The sequence below is a fragment of the Poromitra crassiceps genome, assembly GCF_964638095.1.
Source record: "Poromitra crassiceps genome assembly, chromosome: 8".
NCBI lineage: Eukaryota > Metazoa > Chordata > Actinopteri > Beryciformes > Melamphaidae > Poromitra > Poromitra crassiceps.
In genome coordinates, this window is record NC_139629.1 from 19,626,145 (window position 1) to 19,650,910 (window position 24,766).

General features: G+C 41.0%; 1 protein-coding gene across 1 annotated transcript; it reads left to right on the forward strand.

The window, feature by feature from the left end:
• Positions 1-24: 24 nt before the first annotated feature.
• LOC310780942 (uncharacterized protein) lies at positions 25-4,959 on the forward strand. Its single transcript, XM_083641468.1, has 6 exons — positions 25-82; positions 1,319-1,490; positions 2,623-2,814; positions 3,123-3,211; positions 3,793-3,855; positions 3,969-4,959. The coding sequence occupies exons 2-6, from the start codon at positions 1,377-1,379 to the stop codon at positions 4,099-4,101; spliced, it is 591 nt and encodes a 196-aa protein (XP_083497594.1). The 5' UTR covers positions 25-82; positions 1,319-1,376; the 3' UTR covers positions 4,102-4,959.
• Positions 4,960-24,766: the final 19,807 nt, after the last annotated feature.

Genomic DNA, 24,766 nt, shown 5'->3' on the forward strand with positions numbered 1-24,766 from the left:
CTTGACACGGTCCAACAACGCATGCGCTAACAGAAGAGAGAGAACCGAGAAAATGGCGCAACAATGCAGATTAACATCTACGGTAAAATATATATAAAAAACATATTTTTCTCTTGCAGTCTCTTTTGAAATGCCACCAAATATATATAAACATTAAGTTACATCTGCCTGTCGGTGGCTAATGTTAATTCTACTAATGGTGTTTGTGTCATTCAGTGATTTAGCATTAGCTAGTAGCTACGTTAGCTATTAAAAGCACATGTTTTGTGGCAAGTTCCGCTGTTGTAGTAACCTACTAACGTGAGTTGGGCATTCGGGGACGGTTCACACACGTTGATGTATTTTACAAGCATGTCTCGGGCAGCAGAACGAGCAAGTGAATGGTTGTGGTTAAGGAGGAAACATGCTAACTGGGGAGCATGCTAAGGTATGAGGCCTTGTGTTCACACTACACTACAGCCATCAAGGAGATATGACTATTTGTGGTTATGGTGGTAATAGGGCTGGATTAAAAAAAAATAGATATATCCATATTGAGTCGATATTCATGTAAAGGAACGATTATCAATACATAAATCCCAGTATCGATATTAATGTTTTTGTTTGTTATATATAAGTTGGTATCTGGACTCAATTCCCCACAATGCACCACTCCTTCACATCATCCCTTTAGACCCTTTTCACGGCAGCCAAGTAACACAGGCGTACCAAAACATTAATTAGGGTTCCTTTCAAACTTCAAGTCCATTTAGGTGTTCCAGTGCTGGGGCCCTAATTAGTGAGTTGGTTGCACCTGTGTTTACCCTGCCTTTTAGACACAACATGGTGGTTGTGAAAAGGGTCTATAGACTACATGCACAACTTCTTTACTTGATGAAATTAGTACAGCTTCTTTATTTCCTGGCCTACACTATTGGATGAACTGATTAATCAGGTGTGCCTGATCATTGTTGTGACTGCAGCACACCTGACATTAATCAGTTCATCCAATAGTGATGACAGGAAATAAAGAAGCTGTACTAATTTCAGGAAGTAGTGGAGTTGTGCATTTAGCCCATTGCATCTCATTCAGCTGCCTGCAATCACGTAACCTCCTCAACAGCAGGTATGACCCTCAACCAGGGATCATCTTCTCCGCTTTGTTTCCTTCCACTTTTTAACCAGAATTTAAGCATACATGGCCCTTGGTCACATTTATCTGTGACTTAGACATATTTAGTACTCAATGGGAATATATTGACGCTCGTTACATTTAGAGATCTCTTCGTTTCACTTTGGGGGGTGTTTTATAACGGTATGTTGTGCTTTATCGTTTCAGAACCACATTACGTTTCACCGAGGTGGCCAACTGCCCATGCCCATAGCTGTCCACAAAGATGGGGTGTTTTTCCGTTGTCCTTTCTGCGTGGAAAAGCACTTCAAAGCAAGTTGGAAGAACAAGGTGGAGGCCCATTTGCAATCCCATCAGAAGACAGCAGTTGTCCTGGGAGGTAACATACTTTCCTATTGTTGAATTGTCATCTACTTTTGCTTATTTGAACCTGATAGCACAACCGCGGTTGTTTTAAATGTGCTGGCTTATATAAATAAACTTTGCATAAATGTCTATTAGATTAACCAAACGCCCTTACTAGCTAAACCCACACCTGATATATACCCCATATGGCATGCTATTCTGGCACGAAAAAAATATATACATATATATGATAGATTTTACAACACATAAATGTCCACGATACCATGAAACGTTGGATTTTTGTCCGTTATCATACCATCAAAAAATCATACCGTTGCATCCCTAGTCCCATATGGGGCAAACCTGATATTAACGTCACCAAAACTTGGCAACAACCCATTGATTTCTTTACCCTCAATCAAGCATCTTCCACCTGGTTTTAAAACCACATACTGTCCCTCTCACCTCTGTGGTAGTTTTATTCAATATAAATGTAAGGATCACAGAACTCACACTCCACAATGTTTGTCCATTTGTATGAAACCTAAATCTATCTTGGGGGTTATGCTGCCCTCTTTCAGCAAGTATAAATAGCACCCCTGCGGGTGACCTAATAGACCTTTCTCACGGGGGTCATTTTGTGTCGAAAAGGCAGGGTTAACACAGGTGCAAGCAAACCATTAATGAGGGTTTCCAACTTCCATGATTGGAATGTGGAAACCCTCATTAGTGTTTTGCTCGCACCTGTGTTTATTCTGCCTTTTTGACACAAAATGGCCCCCGTGAGAAGGGTCTATTGAGCCAAACATTTTTAATTGGGTAATGTTGGAGCCAAACATTTTTAATTACGTAATTAGGGATGATTACAATTGGTGAATTTGTTATGCCTGCACAGATTATTGTCAGAATGTGCAATGCTGTGCAATGGCTGCGCAGCCTCCAGCATACAGGGACGGGTATTCCACTAGTAAGAGAAATGTATTTTAATGGGTGATATTACTCCAGATTAAACATGAATCTTTTTGAATTTGAGGTTCAGTATTTTCCTAAAAAAATAATCGTTAGATTAATCGAAAAAATAATCGTTAGATTAATCGATAAGAAAATAATCGTCTGGGACAGCCCTACTACTAAATAATTTTTACTGTACCTTGGTTTTCCCATAGGGTGTACTCAGCGGAAAGGTCTTGCGGAGCTTCGATCAGAAGTCCGTTTCCACGGTGCCAGTCTACCTTTACAGTGACAAACAACTGGACAACCTTTGCTCCCATCTGAGAGTCATACTCCGTCGAACCACACATCTGGAGTACCGGTACATGGATGAAATGCCTTTCATACTTGATGTTCTGCTTCCAGAGGTACGCCTAACCATTGTGCATGTTCTGCTCCTGCACTTTCAAAGCGTATGGACAGTTTTCATGGAATTGTGATGCTAGGCAACCGTTTTAACCTAGCTTATTTCCTGTCAGTTATTGTACCAGCAAACACTGCAACAGGAAGTAAGCCGGGGGCAATTTAGAATGTTTATGTTGTCGAAATAGTCTATATATCCAGCATGCCAACCATGGCGCTACTTGTGAACAGACCTGTGTACTAGCTTGCTTTTCTGTATTGGTTTATTTTTAAATTACGGTAACCATTTAAATTAACTGTTTTCTTTTGGTAGGCCATCATATACGGCCTGGCTGAGCTGCAGAATGTGTCCTTGCTGGAGGCTGGGGAGCTGTTCCTTCGTGGTCAGGATATTCATCACAGGTAAGAGTAGAGAATGTATTTATTTTTCCTGTTTCTTTTACACAAATCGCAAAAAGTCGATCTACTATTTACTTGCTTGTATTAGTTAATAATACCTTTAAGGGATAGTTCACATTTTTAAGGTGTAGCCCTATTTGCTACTAAGCAATGACGATGTTGATTGGAAAGGCTCTTCCTCATAGTAGCTCTGGAAGGTTGGGCAAGAACCCATGCAAGGTCAATGAGGTCACGCTCCCATATGTACAAGCTGAGGCTTTCTCAAATGTAATTCACAGTGCACACAAAGTAAATTTGAGTGAGCTTCAGTCAGCTTGTAGTACATACGGGAGTGTGACCCCATTGACCTATTTTTTTTTTTGTCAAACTTTCCAGAGCTACTGAGGAACAGGATTGTTTAGGCTGAGAAAGAATTCAATCAACATCATCATTCGGCAGTACAAAATAGGGCTTGACTTTGAGAAATGTGGACTATCCTTGTAGTTAAGAATAGTCAAGTTAATTAATATACCTTTTTTTGTGTTACCCACATTTCTCTTAGCCCAGCAGTGACTGTCTGTGATTATGTCCGTTTACTATTTCAGTGAGGTGGAGGAATTTGACCGAAAGATTGCCAAGGACTCCAAAGAAGGGAGACTATTCAATTGGTAGGTAGTTACATCACATTCTGGCGGTTGAATATTGAAGGGTCAGGAGATGTCAATAGCATGTTACTTACAGTTTGTTTTCTTGTCTTTCTCTCTCTCTCCCCCTCTCTCAGGGGCATTGACACCTTTACAGAGAGACAGAGGAATTTGCTCCTGCACAGGATGGCTGACGGACAACCACCAATGACTGCAGTCCAGGGCCGTGCAGAGACGCCAGATTGCCCCCTCCAACTCTCCACTCTATAATGTGTCTGTGTTACATGGACCAGCGGTGCTCAGAAGGGTTGATATATAGATCAAATTATCACAGCGAGATTAAATAAATCTGTTCTCCTACACTTTATGGGCATTTCTGTCAGCGAGATGATGAAGCTCAGTAATCCTTTGTCAAACATGTGGGGTTTATTCTGCAGAGATGGGTGACCAGCGTGGATTGGAAAAAAATAAAACTGGGGCCATCTATTGATTTTTATCCTCATTCTGTCGAAGTCATTGAAATGACTAATTGAAGTTCTTTAATGGATCCGTTGAAATATGGTCAGTCAAATGAGAGGGTCCACAGATGCTGGCGGGGAGAGATAGCCCCTATTGTCGTCCACGTGTAGATGTATGGTTTATGGATGAGCAGTTCACAAAAGCAAATTAAACACATTTGATTTGACCAAATGCTGATTCAGCCTCATACACAAATGATTGCACTTCCATGATTAAGCATTTTCCATTCTGTACACAAACGAAAAACAAAGTAACAATTGTGTTTTTTATGTTTATAGAAACAGCTTATTTACCGCCTCCCCTTTTTTTTTTTTTTTTACAGTTTCTTTGCAATGTCTCTGCTTCCCTTCGTCATTCAAATATTTCCATATGGCCAAGCTCAGTAGGGTATAGGACTAGAGGATTTGGTCAAATTGTTCAAAGACTAATTGGAGTTTGAAGTGTTCATCAGACATTTATTTCATGGAGGATCCGATGCCTGTAATCGTCAGGTTGTTTAAACTTTTCAGCAGAACAGTCGGTTAATTTTAATTTGTTCATCACTTAAGCGCTCTTTTTTGTTTCACTTTTTCAATGGTTGCAAATGTAAATGTCTTTCTTCACTTACCTGCCTGCTTAAATTAAGTTCAAATAAAAGTGCAGAGAATGAATGCATTGACCCTACGCGTCTGGTTTGATTCACAGTAACACAACAGTGATCATGTCCTCAATTGGGGTTTCATTTGCACCATGTGGACTTTGATTTAGCATTTGAATGTTAGGTGGATAATGTCCTCATTCATTCAGGGCACATTACATGTTCCACATCTGCCACAACTCCCTTTCCCTCATCTATCCTCTACATGTGAGGAGTGTTTTCATCTGGATTCTTTGCACAGGCTCCGTGTCCTCTGGCAGTAAGTACCGGTAGCTCATTGTTGTGGAGATAATGGTCTCTCGGGGGAGCCATAGCCAGTCAAGAGTGGATTGCTTCAGTGAGATGCATTTTTACTTTGTCTATCAGTTGTGATGGGGGATAAGAAACACTGTTCTTTTGAGACAACCTCAATCAAATGTGGGATGCAGGGTAGGAAATTAGCGGGGGCTCGGGGGGCAAACTGCCCCTAAAAAAATCATAGAATTGCCCTCGGAATTGAGGTGATGGGGGCTTTTAAATGAACTTTTAGAAATAAAACCTGCTTGGATAAGAGTCATTGATTGGTCTGTCATACTACATAGGTACCATGGTACTACTAAGGTATTTCGTGTGTGTGTGTGTGTGTGTGTCTCTGTGGAGATATTGTTCAATTGCTCCAGATAGATTGTCCTCTTTTCTATAGTGGATGTGTCAGCAGAAAGGTAGAACACATAATGCAGTGGACTGTCTCACTTTGGTGTGTGTGTGTAAAATGCATCGGCAGTTGAGGGCTCTTGGTTGCTGTGTATTCAGCTCCAATCCTCGACTACAGTGATTAAACTTTCAGAATAAACGACGCCAGTTTTGCTGGGTCAACTACATCTCTGCTCTTCTTTGCCATCCCTACATAGGCCAGAGGGTTCAGTCAGAAGAGCCAAGGGCTTGTCTCCCCCTCATATTCAATATCTGATCACCACTGTCACAATCACTGATGACAGCATCTTTCTCATTTTGAGGAATAACTGATGTTGCATGCCATGTCTGGGCCGTCTCCCAGAGTGGAAAATTGGGGAAAACAAGAGGTTTTTATGTGTATAACTATGTTTATACCTAGAGGCACTGTCTTGTCCCACCGGTCACTATAGTTGCCAAGCATAAAATACACTTTTTCACCCACTTTTCCCTGAAATTACAAAGAATAATGATTGATTATTTCAAATGGCTACTAATGACACAAGATTTGGATATTTTCATGTCTGGGAAAAAATTTGGATTAAATGGGTTAACCTCCTGCCTAACAATTGCCACGAATGTGATTCTCTGCTAAATCTATTTCTATACATTGCTTCTATATCTGTTTGCTGCTATTGTTTCTGAATGCAACAAATAGGTCAAGCAAAAAATAAAATATATAAACTACCACACACTTTACCCATGTTTTTATTAAAAGTTATGAAAACAGGCGATTGAACACCGACAGATTGAGTCTAGGCTGTCTAGGCCTTAGACAGTCAAAAAGATACATCTCAACTCATTCCCCATCTACGAAAAGAAGTACACTTCAGGATAATTAATCTAATATATCCACTCCAACAAGGGGATTATTCCTGAGAATAATTTTAATATTGATTGTAATTCTTGCCATTTTTGTAATACAGAGATAGAGACAACAGATAATTTATGTTTTTCACTGGATTAGCTACTAGCTTTTGGTCTAATTTGAATTTATGGATTAAATATAGCATTGATGCACTACCACCATTTATACTTGAAACTGTCAAATTTTGAATATTCATTGAAGGTAAAAAAAAATAATTTTTAATGAACAATGTAATTATTTTGACCAAATATTTTATACAGAAATGTAAATACTGTATAGCAAAACTCTACTCTGTCTACAACCTTTAAAAAGGATTTAGAAACATTTTCCAAATCCATAAAATATACATATGAAAAACAAAATGTGTTGGGTGAGTTGAAAACGAGCCTAACTACGCTCAGTGTGGAAGATAGAAAGCATAATTGTTCTTGTAATTCTTTAAATCAAGAGAAAAATAACGAGTATTTTATTTTGTGTGGAAGATAGAAAGCAACGAGTATTTTATTTTGAAGGGTGATGTGTATACCAGACCGTGTCAAGAGGCGTAGCCAGACCGTGTCAAGAGTGTCAAGAGGCGTAGCCAGCTGGCTCTGCGGGCTCTGCGGCGCTGCAATTATATGATGTTGACAAAAGTAGAAATATAAACTGCACTAGTGGATTGAAATCATCATGAGGAAATGTGCCTTCTGCCCGTCTACTCTTAAAATTAAATTATTTATATACTCTTAGACCGTGGCATTTTAGAAATCACATCACATGCAACTCCTGTGAGTCCTGCCCATGGGTCCTGCCTGGTAGTAAAAGAGGTTTTGATTGGGTGATACTCAGCGGTATTTCCAGTACCCAACATGCATTTTGCAATTTAAAAAATATATTTCTCACATATTCCCTATACACACACACACACACACACACACACACACACACTTACATTTAAAGACTTTTAATTTGATGTTCAGTGTAAATGAACATCATAGTTGTAATTTTCTTCTATTGGCTTAGGCTACTTGGGTTTTTATACTGAGGGAATTATAAAACACCCTAACTAAGGGTTGTATGACGAATATACAGGTACGAAGAGGACTGTTTGCAAGGTAAGTAGCTCTTAATATTTTTCTAGTAGGCTTCTTGTAAAAATAGAAGCCCCCAATATTGTTGAAAATAAAAAGCAGATGTTTACCTTATTTGGTAGCCTATGGGTGAACCGCACAGAGCAATCAAAACATTGTTGAGGGTTTCCAATTTTCAATCCATAGGGTATGATCAGTGTTTTGCACTTGTGTTTACACTGCCCTTTGGACAGAAAATGGCTGCTGTGAAAAAGCCCCTTCATAACACAGTCGTTCTCAAACGTTTTAACAGCAAACTGACACAAACTAGACCACGGCCCCCTATTCCATTACATTTTGTCCCAGGGTCCCCCATCTGGTAAGTTATGTGTATTAAACCCAGTTATACTGTCATTGTTACTTATGGATGGGATTATAGTGAAAATAAATTATTCCCCTTTTTGCTGGAGACACTGCCATAACAATACGTTTCCGTCCCAGCATGGACAGCATGACCCAGTCATGCCTCTGCCTATCGCGCTGGGCGAAGCACGACCCTTAGGTGTGGTATAACAAGCATATACCACGGCCTGTCATGCTCTATTGCTTGGTGAGAAAAGCATGATGTGGAGAAATTTACCAGCCATAGCAAAGAAGTCAAAGTCAAGTTGAAATCTCTACTACATTTAACAAATTGAGCATACTAGGAGTCCAGTAGACCCTGGGAAGAGAGGCAAGGAGTTGATTACATTATGTAATTACAGACAAATTAAAGTGTTATATTTGTATTCAGTACAACTTAAAATCTCATTTGTACAATTAGCACTTGCCAATGGCAATGATGGATATACCGGAGCAGTACAGAGTGATCATCAGTATAGCAGCCCACACACAGAATCAAAATGTCTCAGCCAATGAAAAAGCAGAAGAGGCGATGATGCAGCAGCGAAGAGTGGGCTGGAATCAACACTGTAGAAGGAACAGAGATACTGATCAGACCCCCCCCCCCCCCCCCCCAACTGTAGCAGCTCTATGCTGCCATAACAATTCACGAAATAATCTCTATATTACACACACAAAATACTCAGTCCACATACCATCCATGATCGCTGCAAGTGAATGCAGAGGACCTCACCTCCATGACCTGGTTTTTGTTTTCGATGATGATGTGCACTTGTGCAGGGCCCTTCTGCAACAAAAAGTGAGACTTCCACTTCCACAAAAAAGAAAAAAAAAGTGAGGAGAAGATTCCAGAGGATACAAATGATATGGCTTCTCCTGATAAAGCTGACCAGGGTTTAAATGTAGAGACAAACTATGATGTGGCTCCAGCCAACCACGCCACAAACAACATGGCCAAATTTAACTTCAATGCTGCTCTGGTTGAGTCTGAAAAGAGCCAAGCTGTGTGTGAAGGAGGCATCTTAGAAGTTGAGGCCTCTGGGTCCCAAGTGCAGAGGATAGCCTGATTCCCATTGGCAAATTCAGACCTAATATCAGATATGGAGGCTCAAACTGGTTTGACTTTGCATATCGGTTTCCACTGTGAAAAACAAAGCACCCTGATTCACAGCTATCTGCTTCCAGCTTCTTGCAAATATGACATGGCTACATACCCTTGATGCACCTCAGTGTAAATTGCCTATAAATGCGTTGGTCAAAAGAGAGCATGCATTGTTAACAGGTATTCAGGGTGTAAAATCCTTTCGAGGACTGCAGAGGACCTCAGTGACCTGGACTGACTGTGGTTTATGCATTGAACACAACTGGCTTCAATCGAGCAGAAACAAAACCCAATCATGACAGAAACTTGGTCCAAACTGGAGACACCCTGACTAGATTAGCCATTCAAAAATGCACGATAGAAATACGATGTGTCAGGCACATAAATGTCCAAATCTAAGCTGACCACAAACAGTCTTGCTGACAATAGTAGCTATGTTCACATGTGGAAGCCCACTCAGATACGGACACAGGCAACTTGTTTCTAACTATGACAAAAAAGTAGAGTGTGAGACTGTCCTAATTGAGTTGGCAAACACTGTAGTCAGTGTTGTGATGGAAAGAGCCAAGGAGGCCATTGTGGCAGAGGAGAACAAATCCAAACTGCACTCACAGACAGTGCCATAACCTAACAAAAGCCTATCATTTTTTAGGCATTTTTGCCTTTATTTAGATAGGACAGTAGGCAGACAGTCATATGCATGCTACCAGGTGAGCCACCAGGACGCACACAAAGGCCTAACGTTGCTAGACAGCGCGGATAAGCACCTTACTGCAGAAGACACATACGAGGAGTCCACCCTCGATATAGCTAAGTGCAACTTGGCTCAGTTGGCTCAGAAAATGAGCCTGCATCATTTGACTTGACACACAGCCCATTGGATATTGAGGGGTGCAAAACCCACTGAGGAAAAACCACATTGAATATGAGATAACATACTGTACTTTCTATGATGGGCTCAATCTTGCCTTGTTAAAGCAGGCTCACTACCATCGTCATTTCCAAATGAAATGTCATTATAGTATAACTGTAACCGTAATGTATTGCGGCTCTCATTAGAAATATATCCATGTTGTCTGCAATTTCATTAAGACAATCTCCCAGGCCTATGACAGTCACTGACTCACTACCATATTCAATTATATTATATTATATGATAGTGTTGCTTTCTCTGGGTCTAATTGCGCCCACTTTTGAGCACATGATATAGCACTTCTGCTGCTATATCATGCACCTTATCACTGTACATATTGTATTACTCTGACTGTCACTTATCTGCAAACCATGTCAACACCAAGCTCACTTACTGCTGCTACCTCTGATGCACCCTGACCCTGTACATAATCTGTAAACAGCAAACTTAAGCTACCTCACCTAGCTGGCACGTCTGTTTATATACTCTGTTAATACTGTTTATATCTGTTAATACAATCTATATCTGTTAATATCTGTATCCTTTTATAATATTTTATAAGTTTGGTATGTTTCCACTCACGCAATAGTTTTACAAGTCTGTTAATACTGTTTATATCTGTTAATACTATCTCTATATCTGTTAAAATCTGAATCCCTTTATAATATTTTATAATCTCTTTAGACCCTTTATATTTTACTTGTTTATGTCTTGCATATTTGTTCTTATCAATGTTAATGTGCACCAACCACACAAGACAAATTCCTACCTTGGCCAATAAAAAAAAAAAATCTGATTCGGAAAAGATTTCAAATGTCATGTCTTTTGCCCATCGACATTTCAAGAATGAATGTGTTATTGTGGTTATCCTTCCCATGAGCCACTTTCTTCACTGCAGCAGCCCACCCATGGGTTACAATCCATAGTTTGAAAACCACTGCTCTACATGATGATGATCTAGCCTCAAATATCTTGGACCCTTTTCGTACCCAGACAGTTATCTGTCATGGTTAGGTCCAAGTGAATCGATTTGTACTTCCTTTTCAACAGACTGTTGCTGAACGATGGCCTCCAAAAAGGAGTTGGCTAATAAAGCACTTCTAAGAGCAACGAAACCAAACAAGCATTCCAGTCATAATTACACTTTTCCAGAGGCATTTTAAAATGGTGCATATATATATATTGCAGATCATCTATAACAGGAATAGTTTCTGAATAGTTAATGTTACAAATTGTATGCAATTAACAGATTCAATTATCAGATAAAAAAAATCCAGGGTTGATGTGTTGTGGAAAACAACAGGATGAACAGAGTTTTTTGACTCATTTCATTCATTCATTCTTTCACTTTCCCAGAATAATTGTATCATGTAACATACAGATAAATCAAAGATGGAATTATTATAGAGAGGTTATTGTGGCTTTCTAATTTCGTTTAAATGTGGAGTTGTCATTGTTGGTGATTTTAACATCCATAATGATGATGGAGGTTCAAATAATGAGGCTGTTGAGTTTTTGAACATCACAGTCGTTTAATCCAGCATGTGTCTGATTCAATACACAACCACCATCACGCTTTTGTTTAAGTTTTACTCTTGACTTAACTATAAACACATCTTTGTTTAAATGTCTTCAAAGTGTCTTTTAAAGTCGACATTTTACAGCATAAACGGACCATCTGTCCCTTCATTGTCAATCAGCAATTAAAATTTCATTGGCCTTTTCCAAACTGAGCGAAAGCAGATCTATGCGCTGGCTCATTCAAAATATCTGGTTAGCGGCTTTCGTGGTCCGCGCTTATCAGCATTTGATGCTACTGCACTCTTGAAAACCAGATTAGTTCACATAGTTAATCCAATTCGATGGTTTCTTGATGTAACAGGCCCTAAAAAGAGAGTGCAGAAAAGCTGAATACCATTGAGAAAAACAAGCTATAAACTACAAATCTTTTATGTTATTATGACAGACCACATGTTTCACTAGGCGATGTTTTCAGAAAGTGGTAAGGGCGACTTTGACGATTTTCAACCAGCTTCGTATCATTACAAAATCAGTAGTTTAATGCAAATGAACACTGTTTAACTTCCCTCCATCTTGCCTGGACTGAGAACTCCTGGTTCAATCACGGTAGGCTACTTCCTGCACCAAATGACTCATATGACTCATTTGGTGCAGGAAGTAGTGTGAATGAAGGTAGAGAGAGCAATAATGATAGTGATGCTCCCGGTCCAGGCAAGATTGTTCATTTAGATATGACCGATTTTGTGATGATACAAAGCTGGTTGAAAATCAGCCATGTGGCCCTTTAAGGATGTGAGAATGGCATACTTATCTAACTAGATATTAAACCCCACAAGAAAAATGACAACATAGGTCGGTTTTGTTGTCGTTGGTCGCGACCGCTAGAGGTCACTGAAGTCTCATATTTAAATAGGTGGCTGTTGAGTGGGTTCGGTGGTAGCGCCCTCGTCTTTCAACTTTGTCTCGCAAGAGAGCTGTTTCGCTCGACTCCCGAGGTGTTCCGTTTTTAACCCTGTCCTTTAACCTAAACCAAGTTGTTGTAATTTTTTTATTTAAGTTCTTATATAATTTAACCGTACTAAAACTAGTATTAAAACTAACAAACTGTACTCATTTAGCTGAAAATACAATTGAAGTGTGTGAAGTGCAGTGGCCACCAATCTCCTGCTACAGTGAATTGTGACATCGGACTCCTGAACCCACCCGATAAGTTTATTTACACGTCCCAAAAAAGACAGTTTAAAATTTGAATAAAGTTTATTGCTTAAAAATGCCAAAGTTTGAGTGGAAACAAATAACTATAGCAGATAAATAAGAGTTCTAAGCCATTCCCACCCTGTGGGCCGGGTTCCACTGGTGGGCCGCAAATGTATTGCAAATGGGCCACCAAAACATTTGCAAAACATTCCGATCTTCGTGGAAATAAGTAATCATTATTATTTTGTATAAGAATGCATTTCTCAATTTGTTATTATTTGTTACTTAGCCTATTGCAGACAGTCCCTCACTTGTAGTTTCTGATTCTGTGTGGTGCTGATGGACAGCTCATTTTACTGTTAAATGTAAAGGTGCTCTGAGAATGCATTATTTGGCCTCTGTTTATAGTCGGATGTGGGCCGCAAACATTTGTGAGATTTTCAAGTGGGCCATGAGTCAGAAAAGGCATTTCCATATGATTTAGTGACTTCACTGAAGGCTTTCATCCAACATTTTCCATCGCTTCAAAAGTCTAATCCTGTAAACCAAAGTTGTAGTATGTCCCAATGGCCGGGTTAGGATTACTATTCTTGTGCCACCTGAATCGTGAGGTCACTGGTCTGATGTCAGATGTTATAAACTATTTTGTTTCTTGTGGATTGTGTATAGATAGATAGATAGATAGATCGATAGATAGATAGATAGATATATAGATAGATAGATAGATAGATAGATAGATAGATAGATAGATAGATAGATAGATAGATAGATAGATAGATAGATAGATAGATAGATAGATAGATGGATCGATCAATAGATAATTTAGATAGATAGATAGATAGATAGATAGATGGATCGATCAATAGATAATTGAGATAGATAGATAGATAGATAGATAGATATATAGATAGATAGATAGATAGATAGATAGATAGATAGATAGATAGATAGATAGATAGATAGATAGATAGATAGATAGATAGATAGTGACATTTGATGTGCAAAATACATGTAAGAAGCATTCATACATACATTTCTAAAAACAAATCTACAAAATAATCAAACCTATTTCTGCTTAAGTGCGGGTCTACAAAGGATAATTTGTGACACAAAGAACATATTAATCCTGAGTTGAACAGAAGCTGACAGATTTTGAGCTTATCTATAAGGAGTTATTTTAGATAATTTTACCACATTAATTATTTGGAATTACAAACGTGTTCTAGCTGTGGTTTTCTTCACTGGCCAAAGTTGCACCATATTAATCTGATTTAGGGGTTACAGCTAATATTTTTCCAAGGGGTCTGTCAAATCCCTCCATATAGGCATAAACATGCCATTTGTCTTTGATTTGTGTTCTGCGTTGTTTTCTAATCAAAACTTTCAGTTATGGTATATTGGGGTGGGGAAACTACCAAGATGTATTCGGTTTCAGATTCCCCTATGCAGCCGCTGTACTGTAGCTTGGTCCCTCATTATATTTCACATAATCTTAAATCTTCTATATGTGTCAATTTTATCAATTCATGTGAACATAATGGTAATGCTGTTTCATAACTGCACTGAAACATATAGAGATTCTTGTTTCTAAAAGACTGTTCTATCTTCTCTTCTTGTTTCTTAAATATTGTGTAATTGTTTCCCCTTCGGTCGGTTTCAGTTTCTTTAGGTTTGTTGTCTTGTTTATTTTGATGGCTAATCGACATAATGTCTGTCTGCAAAGTGGTGATTTCCTAATGGTGTGATAAGACTTTGCAGGATGAGCCGTAGTCAAGGCTCCTGAGTGTGTGTGTGTGTGTGTGTGTGTGTGTGTGTGTGTGTGCGTGCGTGCGTGCATGCGTGCGTGCGTGCGTGTGTGTGTGTGTGTGTGTGTGCGTGCGTGCGTGCGTGCGTGCGTGCGTGCGTGCGTGTGTGTGTGTGTGTGTGCGTGCGTGCGTGCGTGCGTGCGTGCGTGTGTGTGTGTGTGGAGTAGAGTGGTGGGTTTTGGAGGTATAGGACTGGTTCCTGCAGTCAGAGTAAATCCTCATGATACAGACCTGAGTGAGTGCCAGAGGAGCAGGCCATGCATGGTGGTGCCTCCTTTGTATCTCCCACATTTGCTGGTTTGGTCTCCTGCTGTTCGGTACAGGGGGAAACCATGGTCCATGACGTGATCGCACACAACCAGGCAGTGCGGAGAGAAAGGGGGCTTTTTGTCCGGAAGCGTCTTTTGTTATTGCTGTTTAGTTGTTTGTTTGTTTTTTGAGTCTCTAATGAGGAGGTCAAGGGTGGTGGCCCGTCCCTGCCGCAGTGATGACACTAGGGGGTCTTGAGAAGAAAACGCTTCCAGGTCATTGAGGAAATTGCGCTCGCTCTGTCTCTGTCAAGATCACACGCAACCAGGGTCTCAGTTGCCTCGTTTGGATAGCATGCGAGGCTGGGCCTGGGCTGCGTGATGCATGAATAGCACAGCGTTAAGTCATACTGCTCTCGCCATCTACAGGACACACACACGAATCAAATGTGCTAGAAATCTGATGTCTGAGAAACAGCACGCTTCATCTTTGCATGGACAGTTTGCTTTTAGGTGCATTCCTTTTGGAACCTACTCACAGGCGGAAATAGATACTGTATAAACTATTGTGATTCTAGTTTTTCAGTCCACATTAGACCGGGCGGTCATGTCATCAAATGGAGGATTTGATGACATTTTAAAGTGTCTCTTGGACCCAAATCTGAGAATGTTTGTTATTAGATATGATTTTGTCCAGAATTCCAAGACTGTCTGTATTGTAGTGAGTGAAACTATGAAGAGTGAAACTATGGTCAAAATACTAATTATTTTACATTCCCCAATTGTGTTAATTCATCAGTTTGCTGGGGAACCCACTGGAATCCCCTCAATGACCGTCCCTGGTGGTCCTTGGACCCTACGTTGAGAACTACTGAACTACACACGTGTGATGTAAAAAAAAAAGTGAAGAGGGGGGTCGAGCCTGTAGACCAGGGGGGTCAAACTCAATTTCACCCCGGGCCACATCAGCATTATGGTTGCCCTCAAAGGGCCGGTTGTAAATGTAACACGATATAAATGTATCTAGCCTACGTGTTATAATATTTCATAATTGCCTCTGATTTGCTTATTATTGTTTTTTAGTAATAAATTAATACTTAATAACTAGCTCTGAAAGCAGAATTATAGGGAAAACAATGGCAAACAGACAGCTAGTAGCCTACAACTATTATTCCATTTAACAATAGCTATTTTAGGGCATATTGCGAAGAAGGCCTTGAGTTTGACACATGTGCTGTATAGCCTAGCTCTGCTGTACACACATCAGGTCCAGCCAGCCAGTAACTTATAACCATATCAGGTTCTTGATGTACTATTTGGTATCTGGATATGATAGAAAACGTAGGAGCTATGAAGACCTCAGCTGATGAGTTATCATCATGTCCGAGCACAGCTGGCTTCCCACATGACAATTTCACTGTAAGCAACTTTTAAATTCACTCCTACTTTTACGTAGGCTACTTGTTGCATTATGGGACCCAGTTTCAATGTCTTTGAAACTGCCTTGATTTATTTTTACTCCAAGACTACTCCTGAAGAAACATGTGTGACTGGAGTATAATGTTCATGCAGCTTCAGCTGTGCCAAGGACCCATGAGAGCCTCAGGGGCTTACTGACTCCCTCACTCACTCACTCACTCACTCACTCACTCACTCACTCACTCACTCACTCACTCACTCCCCATTGTTGAAACACCACACGCATGCGTGGGTGTTGAGCAGCAGCAGCAGGCAGCTGAATGAAGCTTGTGACACCAAAACTCCATCTCTAGCGGGAACATTTTGGCTTTAAGCAGAATGAGGCCATAGGGATAGGAAGGTGGTAGATAGAAGGTCAAGGTGGGTAGGATTAGTGGCTCGGTAGGAAGTATGGGTGCTCTGCTTCCCCCCCCCCCCCCCCCCCCCCCCAGATTTACCCTGCCGCTTGGTTGAAATTTCAAAATTGTGAACTATGACCGTGAACTAGTTTTTAAGCTGTGTGAACTGAACTTTGAGCTAGCTCTTATCTGAACTTGCACAACAATGAGTGGAACTCTGGGTCCGGCTTAGCCAGGCTTGCCTATAGTCTAGCAGATGTGCACCGATAGGCCTTGTAGTAAGGCTACTCATTCCGCACCATGTCAGGCAGACCATTAGTACGCTGAAGAAACTGGTCTTAACAAAGGAGTTATGGTGGAACTGGACTTCCTGTATAAGCTGTGGGACTGAACAAACATCCAATACTATCTCAATCCATCCATGTATTTCACACCCTGAACTAGGGGGGGTATGTACCAAAAGGCTGGTGTTTCTTCGGCTATATGATATGGCTGCAAACACCTTCATGTTAAAGCAGGCAGTCTGTATGAATGAACCACATCATCACTGGGCCATTTCACATCCAGAGGAAATGGAGTTGTGGAGACATCAAATAGTTATGGGACTTCAACCATTCCATGGTGACACTAGTAGACTATACCAACCCAAATCTGATAATTATTGTCACTGAACAACCAACACAGGGATAGAAAACATGGGAAAAAAACAGAGATTTGTCACATGAAAATGCGCCACAAATAGAATTAGCCTATACAGCTCACTTTTTACTCTTGCCTGCAGATGGCACCAGAGTCTCAGTTCAATATCCTAAATGCAAGTTGGTCTGGTTCCCCTCCCCTATAATCCTCTCATCTCCCCATTAAGCGAGATGACAATTTCTGGTGCAAATTGTTGCGTACACTCAGACTGTCAACTGCATTAAGAGAGTACTGTACTGCTTTATCTTACATTTACTATCTAGTTTCATCATCATCAGCATCATCAATGGGACAAGTCTGTCTGGGCACAGGAAGGGTGCAACTGGGAACTGTAGTCTTTCTGTCCTCTCTTGTGGGTGTGATGGCCTCATGTCTGCTATGTGTAATTATGGCGTATATGTAAGATATACTTTTACCCAGTCATTCATTTAGTTTGACAGTAATTGAAAGTTGATTTGAGTTAAGTTGTGGAACCAGTGATCTCAGTGCATGAATGACATCACTGATGTAGAGTTTAGACTAGGCTACAACATTAAAATACTTATTACAGGTTAACAAAGGGGAACATGCTTCCGAAAGATTAGCCTACTCGTTTTAATAGCCTATTCATTAGCCTAAATATCTTGTTTTTTCGCTTATTTTAATTTTTCTTTCTTACTTCATAAACAACCCCCCCCCCCCCACACACACACGGGGTTTTTTTTTTTCTAGCTACATCACACGTGGATCAAAATCGACCCATAGTAGGCTAGGTGTTCATGTATTCATGGCATTTATGGGATCTGATAGGAGCTTTTGATATTTGTAAATGTTTACATTTATTAGGAATACTCAACTGCCACACATTTCACAACTCAACACGGCTGCTTATGCACATCTGATACGTCTTATTTTACAGTTGTTTTACCTAAGAAATCATTTGATATCTTGTGATAGTAGACTAGTTAATATTTGAACATTAGTAGTTAGTGAGAGAAAATAGTCCAACACTCGGCCCCGGAGGGAGGGGAGGGGAGGGGAGGGGAGGGGAGGGGAGGGGAGGGGAGGAGGGGAGGGGAGGGGAGGGGAGGGGAGGGGAGGGGAGGGGAGGGGAGGGGAGGGGAGGGGAGGGGCTGGACCAGTCAGTCTGTTGCCTGCCTGCCTGCCTGCAAAGGAGACATGGGTGACCGCCGGGACACGACTCTGCCTTTACCTACGAGACTCACAAACCGCCTCGTTCACAGCCGACAGACTAATTCAACACAAGCTAATAGTCTTCAGCCGGAACGACCGTACGAAGGTTTATCAGTCATTTAGCGGCCATAAGCGTCGCTACACCACGAGAGAAACAACTTTTTCTGTTTTGTTTCTGCGAGTTCACGACAGATCGGACGGAGAGCCAGAGACTACGACAGGTAGGCTACAGTAATGCAAGCGCTTATAAACAGCAGCGAAACGTCTGCTTTCGCATTTGAAGAAAGAAAGAAAGAAAGAAAGAAAGAAAGAAAGAAAGAAAGAAAGAAAGAAAGAAAGAAAGAAAGAAAGAAAGAAAGAAAGAAAAAGAGATTCAGTGGCCTGTCTGTTGTCTGATGACGTTATTTGACTGACATCTGCCGTTTAATTCATTTATGGTTTGAAAAGTGGATTTCTGATGCTGTGATGAACACTTTCATACTTGAAGTTATCCACATGATGAGATATTTGACGCCATCCTCCTTGAATACCTGCATTTGGTGTGACTGTCCTTACAGTGTAATAGGCTTTGCAGGCGGTTCAGTTCTTAATGAAAGCAACAGAGGTTATTTGTTCGGTTAGATCTGGATAAGAGACTGTTTGAGTGCTGATAACACAGCTAATGTGCATGTTAATAACCTGAAACCAGTTTTCACTTCCTTGTCTGAGAGGTTATACCCGAGAGTCGGTGGCTTGGCAACAAGGTTATTTCCCACGAAGTCTCATGTGAACAGTGGGGTGACTTCAGTCTGTGTTGTGGTCAGTGTAAAAAAGCGGTTATAGAGTGACAAACATGCCCCAGTTTCCAAGGTATGTTCTATGTTCCCACATAAACGAGCATCCATCTTCAGTTCACTTTTACTCTAGTACAGGGTTCTGCCAAGGTGCTTGAAGTGCTTGGATTTTGAGAGAGAAAATTAAAGTCCTGAAATAGCTTGAAAATAGCCCCTTTTTTAAACAAGGTGCTTAAAAGTCTTTGAATTTCACATGAACTGTCTGTCAGCGACTGTCACGTCTTATATTTTGACCAAAGTTGGTATTAAAAAGACAAAAGGCGCTTACAGAGGTATGAGCATCTGTTCAAAGTCAAAGCAATATTTAGACAAATATTTTCCCGTCCCATTCACAAGATTGATAGTAGAAGAATTCACTTGTTAAAGACAAAATGTAATATAATGCAAATTCAGATGCCCCTTTGAATTTCGTTTTGAAATGTCTGTATGAACCCTGCTAGTCAATCAGTCATCAATCAGTTTAAAGATTTGTCACAGCTTTGCATCACTTCATGAAAACGGAAGGGCATTGTCAGAGTGACACTTGTGGTTGCCTTGGCAGCCTCTGTGAGTTTCCCTCATTACATCTAGCATCTTATTCTTAGGAGTGATGATGAGTAACAAGGCCTTCTGAGTATATTTGAGTTATGACTCAGAGATGTACCAAACAAGAATGAGCATACATAGGGATCTGTACGTGGCGCCTTTAAGGCATGGTTCTCAAAGTGGGGTCTGGGGACCCCCCCCCAGGGGTCCTTGAGGGGCTTCCAGGGGGTCCCCAGCAAAAAGTGTAATTTATTTTCACTATCCATAAGTAACAGAATGACAGAATGTTTGACTGTTTTGGTCATGGGTTTCATACACTTTCTGTAATAAAACATCTAAAAGCAAAGATCTTATCAGATGGGGACCCTGGGAAAGAATCTTATCTAATTCAAATGGAGGGTCCTTAGTCTCATTTGTGTCAGTGTAGGGCTCCTTGACGTGGAAAACGCTTGAGAACCACTTAAAGTATCGACTGAAATAACCCAGTAGTATTGAAACTTCTCCAGTCAAACCATACCTGCATCCAATCCTTTTCGTACACAGATATATAAAAAAAAGACTATTTATGGTTTTCCTCGCAGCCAATCACTGCAAGTGCTTTTTCGATTGAATGAGATGTGTGATTGGCCCCCTACCGCAGCAGCTACACCCATACAGTCTGGTGGTGAAGTCAAGCATGGTGTATGTGACAGGGTTGGCAGTTCAGCAAGTAGGGAAAAAATATATAGAATGAAGTACTCTTGGTATCGGTATCACTTTAGGGCTACTGGTATTGGTACTGGTATTGTCATTTTTTAAACGATACCCAGCCCTAAGCATACAAAAGACAAGCAATTAGCAAAAGGAAAGTGGCCCTGTTTATACAGTTTATAACTGATAGGAGCTTGTCATGTGAGAAGAATGAGATTATTCAATCATACATGACCTCCAAATTCTACAGAGGACAGGATCAACGTGTTCACATTCTGAACAGATTTTGGTCACATGCACAGATGTCAAAATTAGTTTGCAAATGCTTTCGACATTGTGGCGTTCCATGAGAATGTCTAATCTTTTCTCACACTCTGTTCCTGAGTGCGTGGCCACGAGAACCAGGTCAGGTTTCCCACTCACACACAGTCAGGCTGCACGAGGACCAGGTCAGGTTTCCCACTCACACACAGTCAGGCTGCATGAGGACCAGGTCAGGTCTCCCACTCACACACAGTCAGGCTGCACGAGGACCAGGTCAGGTCTCCCACTCACACAGAGTCAGGCTGCACGAGGACCAGGTCAGGTCTCCCACTCACACACAGTCAGGCTGCACGAGGACCAGTCAGGTCTCCCACTCACACACAGTCAGGCTGCACGAGGACCAGTCAGGTTTCCCACTCACACACAGTCAGGCTGCACGAGGACCAGTCAGGTCTCCCACTCACACACAGTCAGGCTGCACGAGGACCAGTCAGGTTTCCCACTCACACACAGTCAGGCTGCACGAGGACCAGTCAGGTCTCCCACTCACACACAGTCAGGCTGCACGAGGACCAGTCAGGTCTCCCACTCACACACAGTCAGGCTGCACGAGGACCAGTCAGGTCTCCCACTCACACAGAGTCAGGCTGCATGAGGACCAGTCAGGTTTCCCACTCACACACAGTCAGGCTGCACGAGGACCAGGTCAGGTTTCCCACTCACACACAGTCAGGCTGCACGAGGACCAGGTCAGGTTTCCCACTCACAGTCAGGCTGCATGAGGACCAGGTCAGGTTTAAGCAGATATATAGCTGGAGAGCTATCAGCCCGCACACTCACCGGATAATTTAAAGTCTTAAGGTGCACGGCACAAGAGTTTCTTGAAGCAATAGAGAAGGAGCCAGCACTCAGAGAATCCTTTTGAGGGTTTTTATTCCTGTTGCACCACAACGTACGCGTTTCAGCGTTAGCCTTCGTCAGCGTTGACCAGGTCAGGTTTCCCACTCACACACAGTCAGGCTGCATGAGGACCAGGTCAGGTTTCCCACTCACACACAGTCAGGCTGCGCGAGGACCAGGTCAGGTTTCCCACTCACACACAGTCAGGCTGCACGAGGACCAGGTCAGGTCTCCCACTCACACACAGTCAGGCTGCACAAGGACCAGGTCAGGTTTCCCACTCACACACAGTCAGGCTGCACAAGGACCAGGTCAGGTTTCCCACTCACACACACACAGGCTGCACGAGGACCAGGTCAGGTCTCCCACTCACACACAGTCAGGCTGCACAAGGACCAGGTCAGGTTTCCCACTCACACACAGTCAGGCTGCACAAGGACCAGGTCAGGTCTCCCACTCACACACAGTCAGGCTGCATGAGGACCAGGTCAGGTTTCCCACTCACACACAGTCAGGCTGCACAAGGACCAGGTCAGGTTTCCCACTCACACACAGTCAGGCTGCACGAGGAGGACCAGTCAGGTCTCCCACTCACACACAGTCAGGCTGCATGAGGACCAGTCCGGTTTCCCACTCACACACAGTCAGGCTGCATGAGGACCAGATATAGACATGAAATGGGAACTAAATGGTATGAAAATGTATCAACGGCAAACTGGAGATGATGTAATCCAGCTGTAGGAGGTGGGCAGTGACTCTAGAGAGGTTAGCAGCAGAGTTGACCTCGGTTAGGCCAGCTACAGGAAGTGGCTCTGCACCATGCTGAGGAAATAGACTATCTTTCTCGTCATCCTTATGACCGCTGTGTCTTATTTCGGGTCAGCTGCTTACATTTTCGTAGATAGATTTATTATAGATAGATATATAGATAGATAGATAGATAGATAGATAGATAGATAGATAGATAGATAGATAGATATAGATATAGATATAGATAGATAGATAGATAGATATAGATACAGATAGATAGATAGATAGATATAGATGGATAGATAGATAGATAGATAGATAGATAGCTAGATAGATAGATGGATATATAGATAGATAGATAGATAGATAGATAGATAGATAGATAAATGGATAGATACTAGATAGATATATAGATAGATAGATGGATAGATAGATAGATAGATAGATAGATGGATGGATGGATGATAGATAGATAGATAGCTAGATAGATGGATAGATAGATAGATAGATAGATGGATATATATATAGATAGATAGATAGCTAGATATATAGATATATAGATGGATAGATAGATAGCTAGATATATATAGATGGATGGATAGATATATAGATTAGGGATGGGCATTTCTAGCAAAAACACTATTCGAAATTCGCTGGCCAAATTCGAATTTAATTCGAAATTCGAAAAAAAAAATGTAAAAAAAAAAAAAAAATTTTAATTTAATTTTTTTTTTTTTTTTTTTTTTTTTTTTTTGTGAGTGAAATGTTGCATTGTCTCCCCTGATTCTAAGTCTACGGCTTTATTAATTAATATAAAAAGCTTCTGCTGTGGATTTTTAGCTCAAACAAGCATTGCACCACTGAAGTAAAGAACATGTTACATGACATTGACATTTTCGAAAATAAAAAACAGTTTTGACAATCATGAGTGGTTCATTAAATATTTAGTAGGCTCAGGTCTGAGTGCCAAAGGGGTGCCAAAGTCACCCCCTCTCCCTCTTCATGGGATTTCATCCGCCATTCATTTTTCCATAAACCTTGCTTAAAATGCTTATAAAAATTGTTTTACTTGCTCAAACCAAGCGATTTGACTATACTTAGAATCAGGGGAGACAATGCAACATTTCACTAATTTTTTTTTTTTTTTTTTTTTTTTTTTTTTTTTCGAATTTCGAATTTCAATAATAAAAGTCGACCTTGATAATAACAACGATTATTCGAAAATTCGAAATTCGATGCCCATCCCTAATATAGATAGATAGATGGATAGATAGAGTACTTTCTTTATTGCTGAGGGGAAATTCCAGTGTTACAGCAGCACTTTGCATAAAGAACACAACATAACTTATAACAATGAGGTAGGTGAAAAACGGAGAAACAATCATCATCATCATATGGAGCAAGTGGGCTCCGTTTGTTTATTTGTTAAGAATTCTGTTCCACTGATGATGTCATGATGATGTCACAATGTTGATGACATAATCAGTGATCTCACTGTAATTATGTCATCACTGATGGTGTCACAATGTCTATGACATCATCAGTGATGTCACTCGACTCGAGCACTCGATGATGCGAAGTTGAGCAATTGTGCGCGGCGCATGCCAATAGGGCGGGTGAACTACACCCGCTAGCTATGCTGCTAGTTTAATGTAGGAACTAGCTAGCAGCTAGTGGGTGTAGTTCGGTCGAAAGAAAATAGTTCCTACATAAAACTGCTCACAACAAGGTCTGTGGATTATCTTGAGTAACGGGGTCATGATTTCTGGAAAGAGACATTGCTGTTGAGTTTTTCAATTGTATTTTTTGGCGCTTTGAGCACCACAAGCCGAGTGCCACCCAGTTCCATTGTATTGGAGAGAAGGCAGAAATCTCTACGCCTGATATATCTCCAAAACCTAGATTACTAACACAAAACAATCTAGATGGATAAATAGCACTACTGTTGAGAGGAAAAATATGTATTTTGGATTTTAGGGTATTTTGGCTTTATTAACATTGCATTAAAGCCCCAATCTGCATGATGCTCATCCTTTTCCTTGTCTGAATTCATGTCTTTGAGCCATGCATGGAAATAAGCACAGCGATATGTCTGGATGTGTTGGTTTTTCTTGTTTATTCTGCAGTATGACACAGAAACCTGCTCTCTAGATCCACATGACAATGGGGGAGTCCCCATGGCTGTGAGGTGATGATAGAAGCACATAGACGCCCAGGCCTGTGGCTCTGCACTGTTCTGCTGATAAGCTGTCCTTTGGATACAATACGTACAGTAGGCCGATATGATAGTGATATTATTGTGAGACAAGCCC

Excerpts from the sequence above, each read along its gene's own strand:
- LOC310780942 (XM_083641468.1), top strand. The coding sequence starts at position 1,377 with ATGGGGTGTTTTTCCGTTGTCCTTTCTGCGTGGAAAAGCACTTCAAAG. Across the intron at positions 2,815-3,122 it reads TTGATGTTCTGCTTCCAGAG|GCCATCATATACGGCCTGGC; the intron begins GTACGCCTAACC and ends TTCTTTTGGTAG. Across the intron at positions 3,856-3,968 it reads GAAGGGAGACTATTCAATTG|GGGCATTGACACCTTTACAG; the intron begins GTAGGTAGTTAC and ends CCCCTCTCTCAG.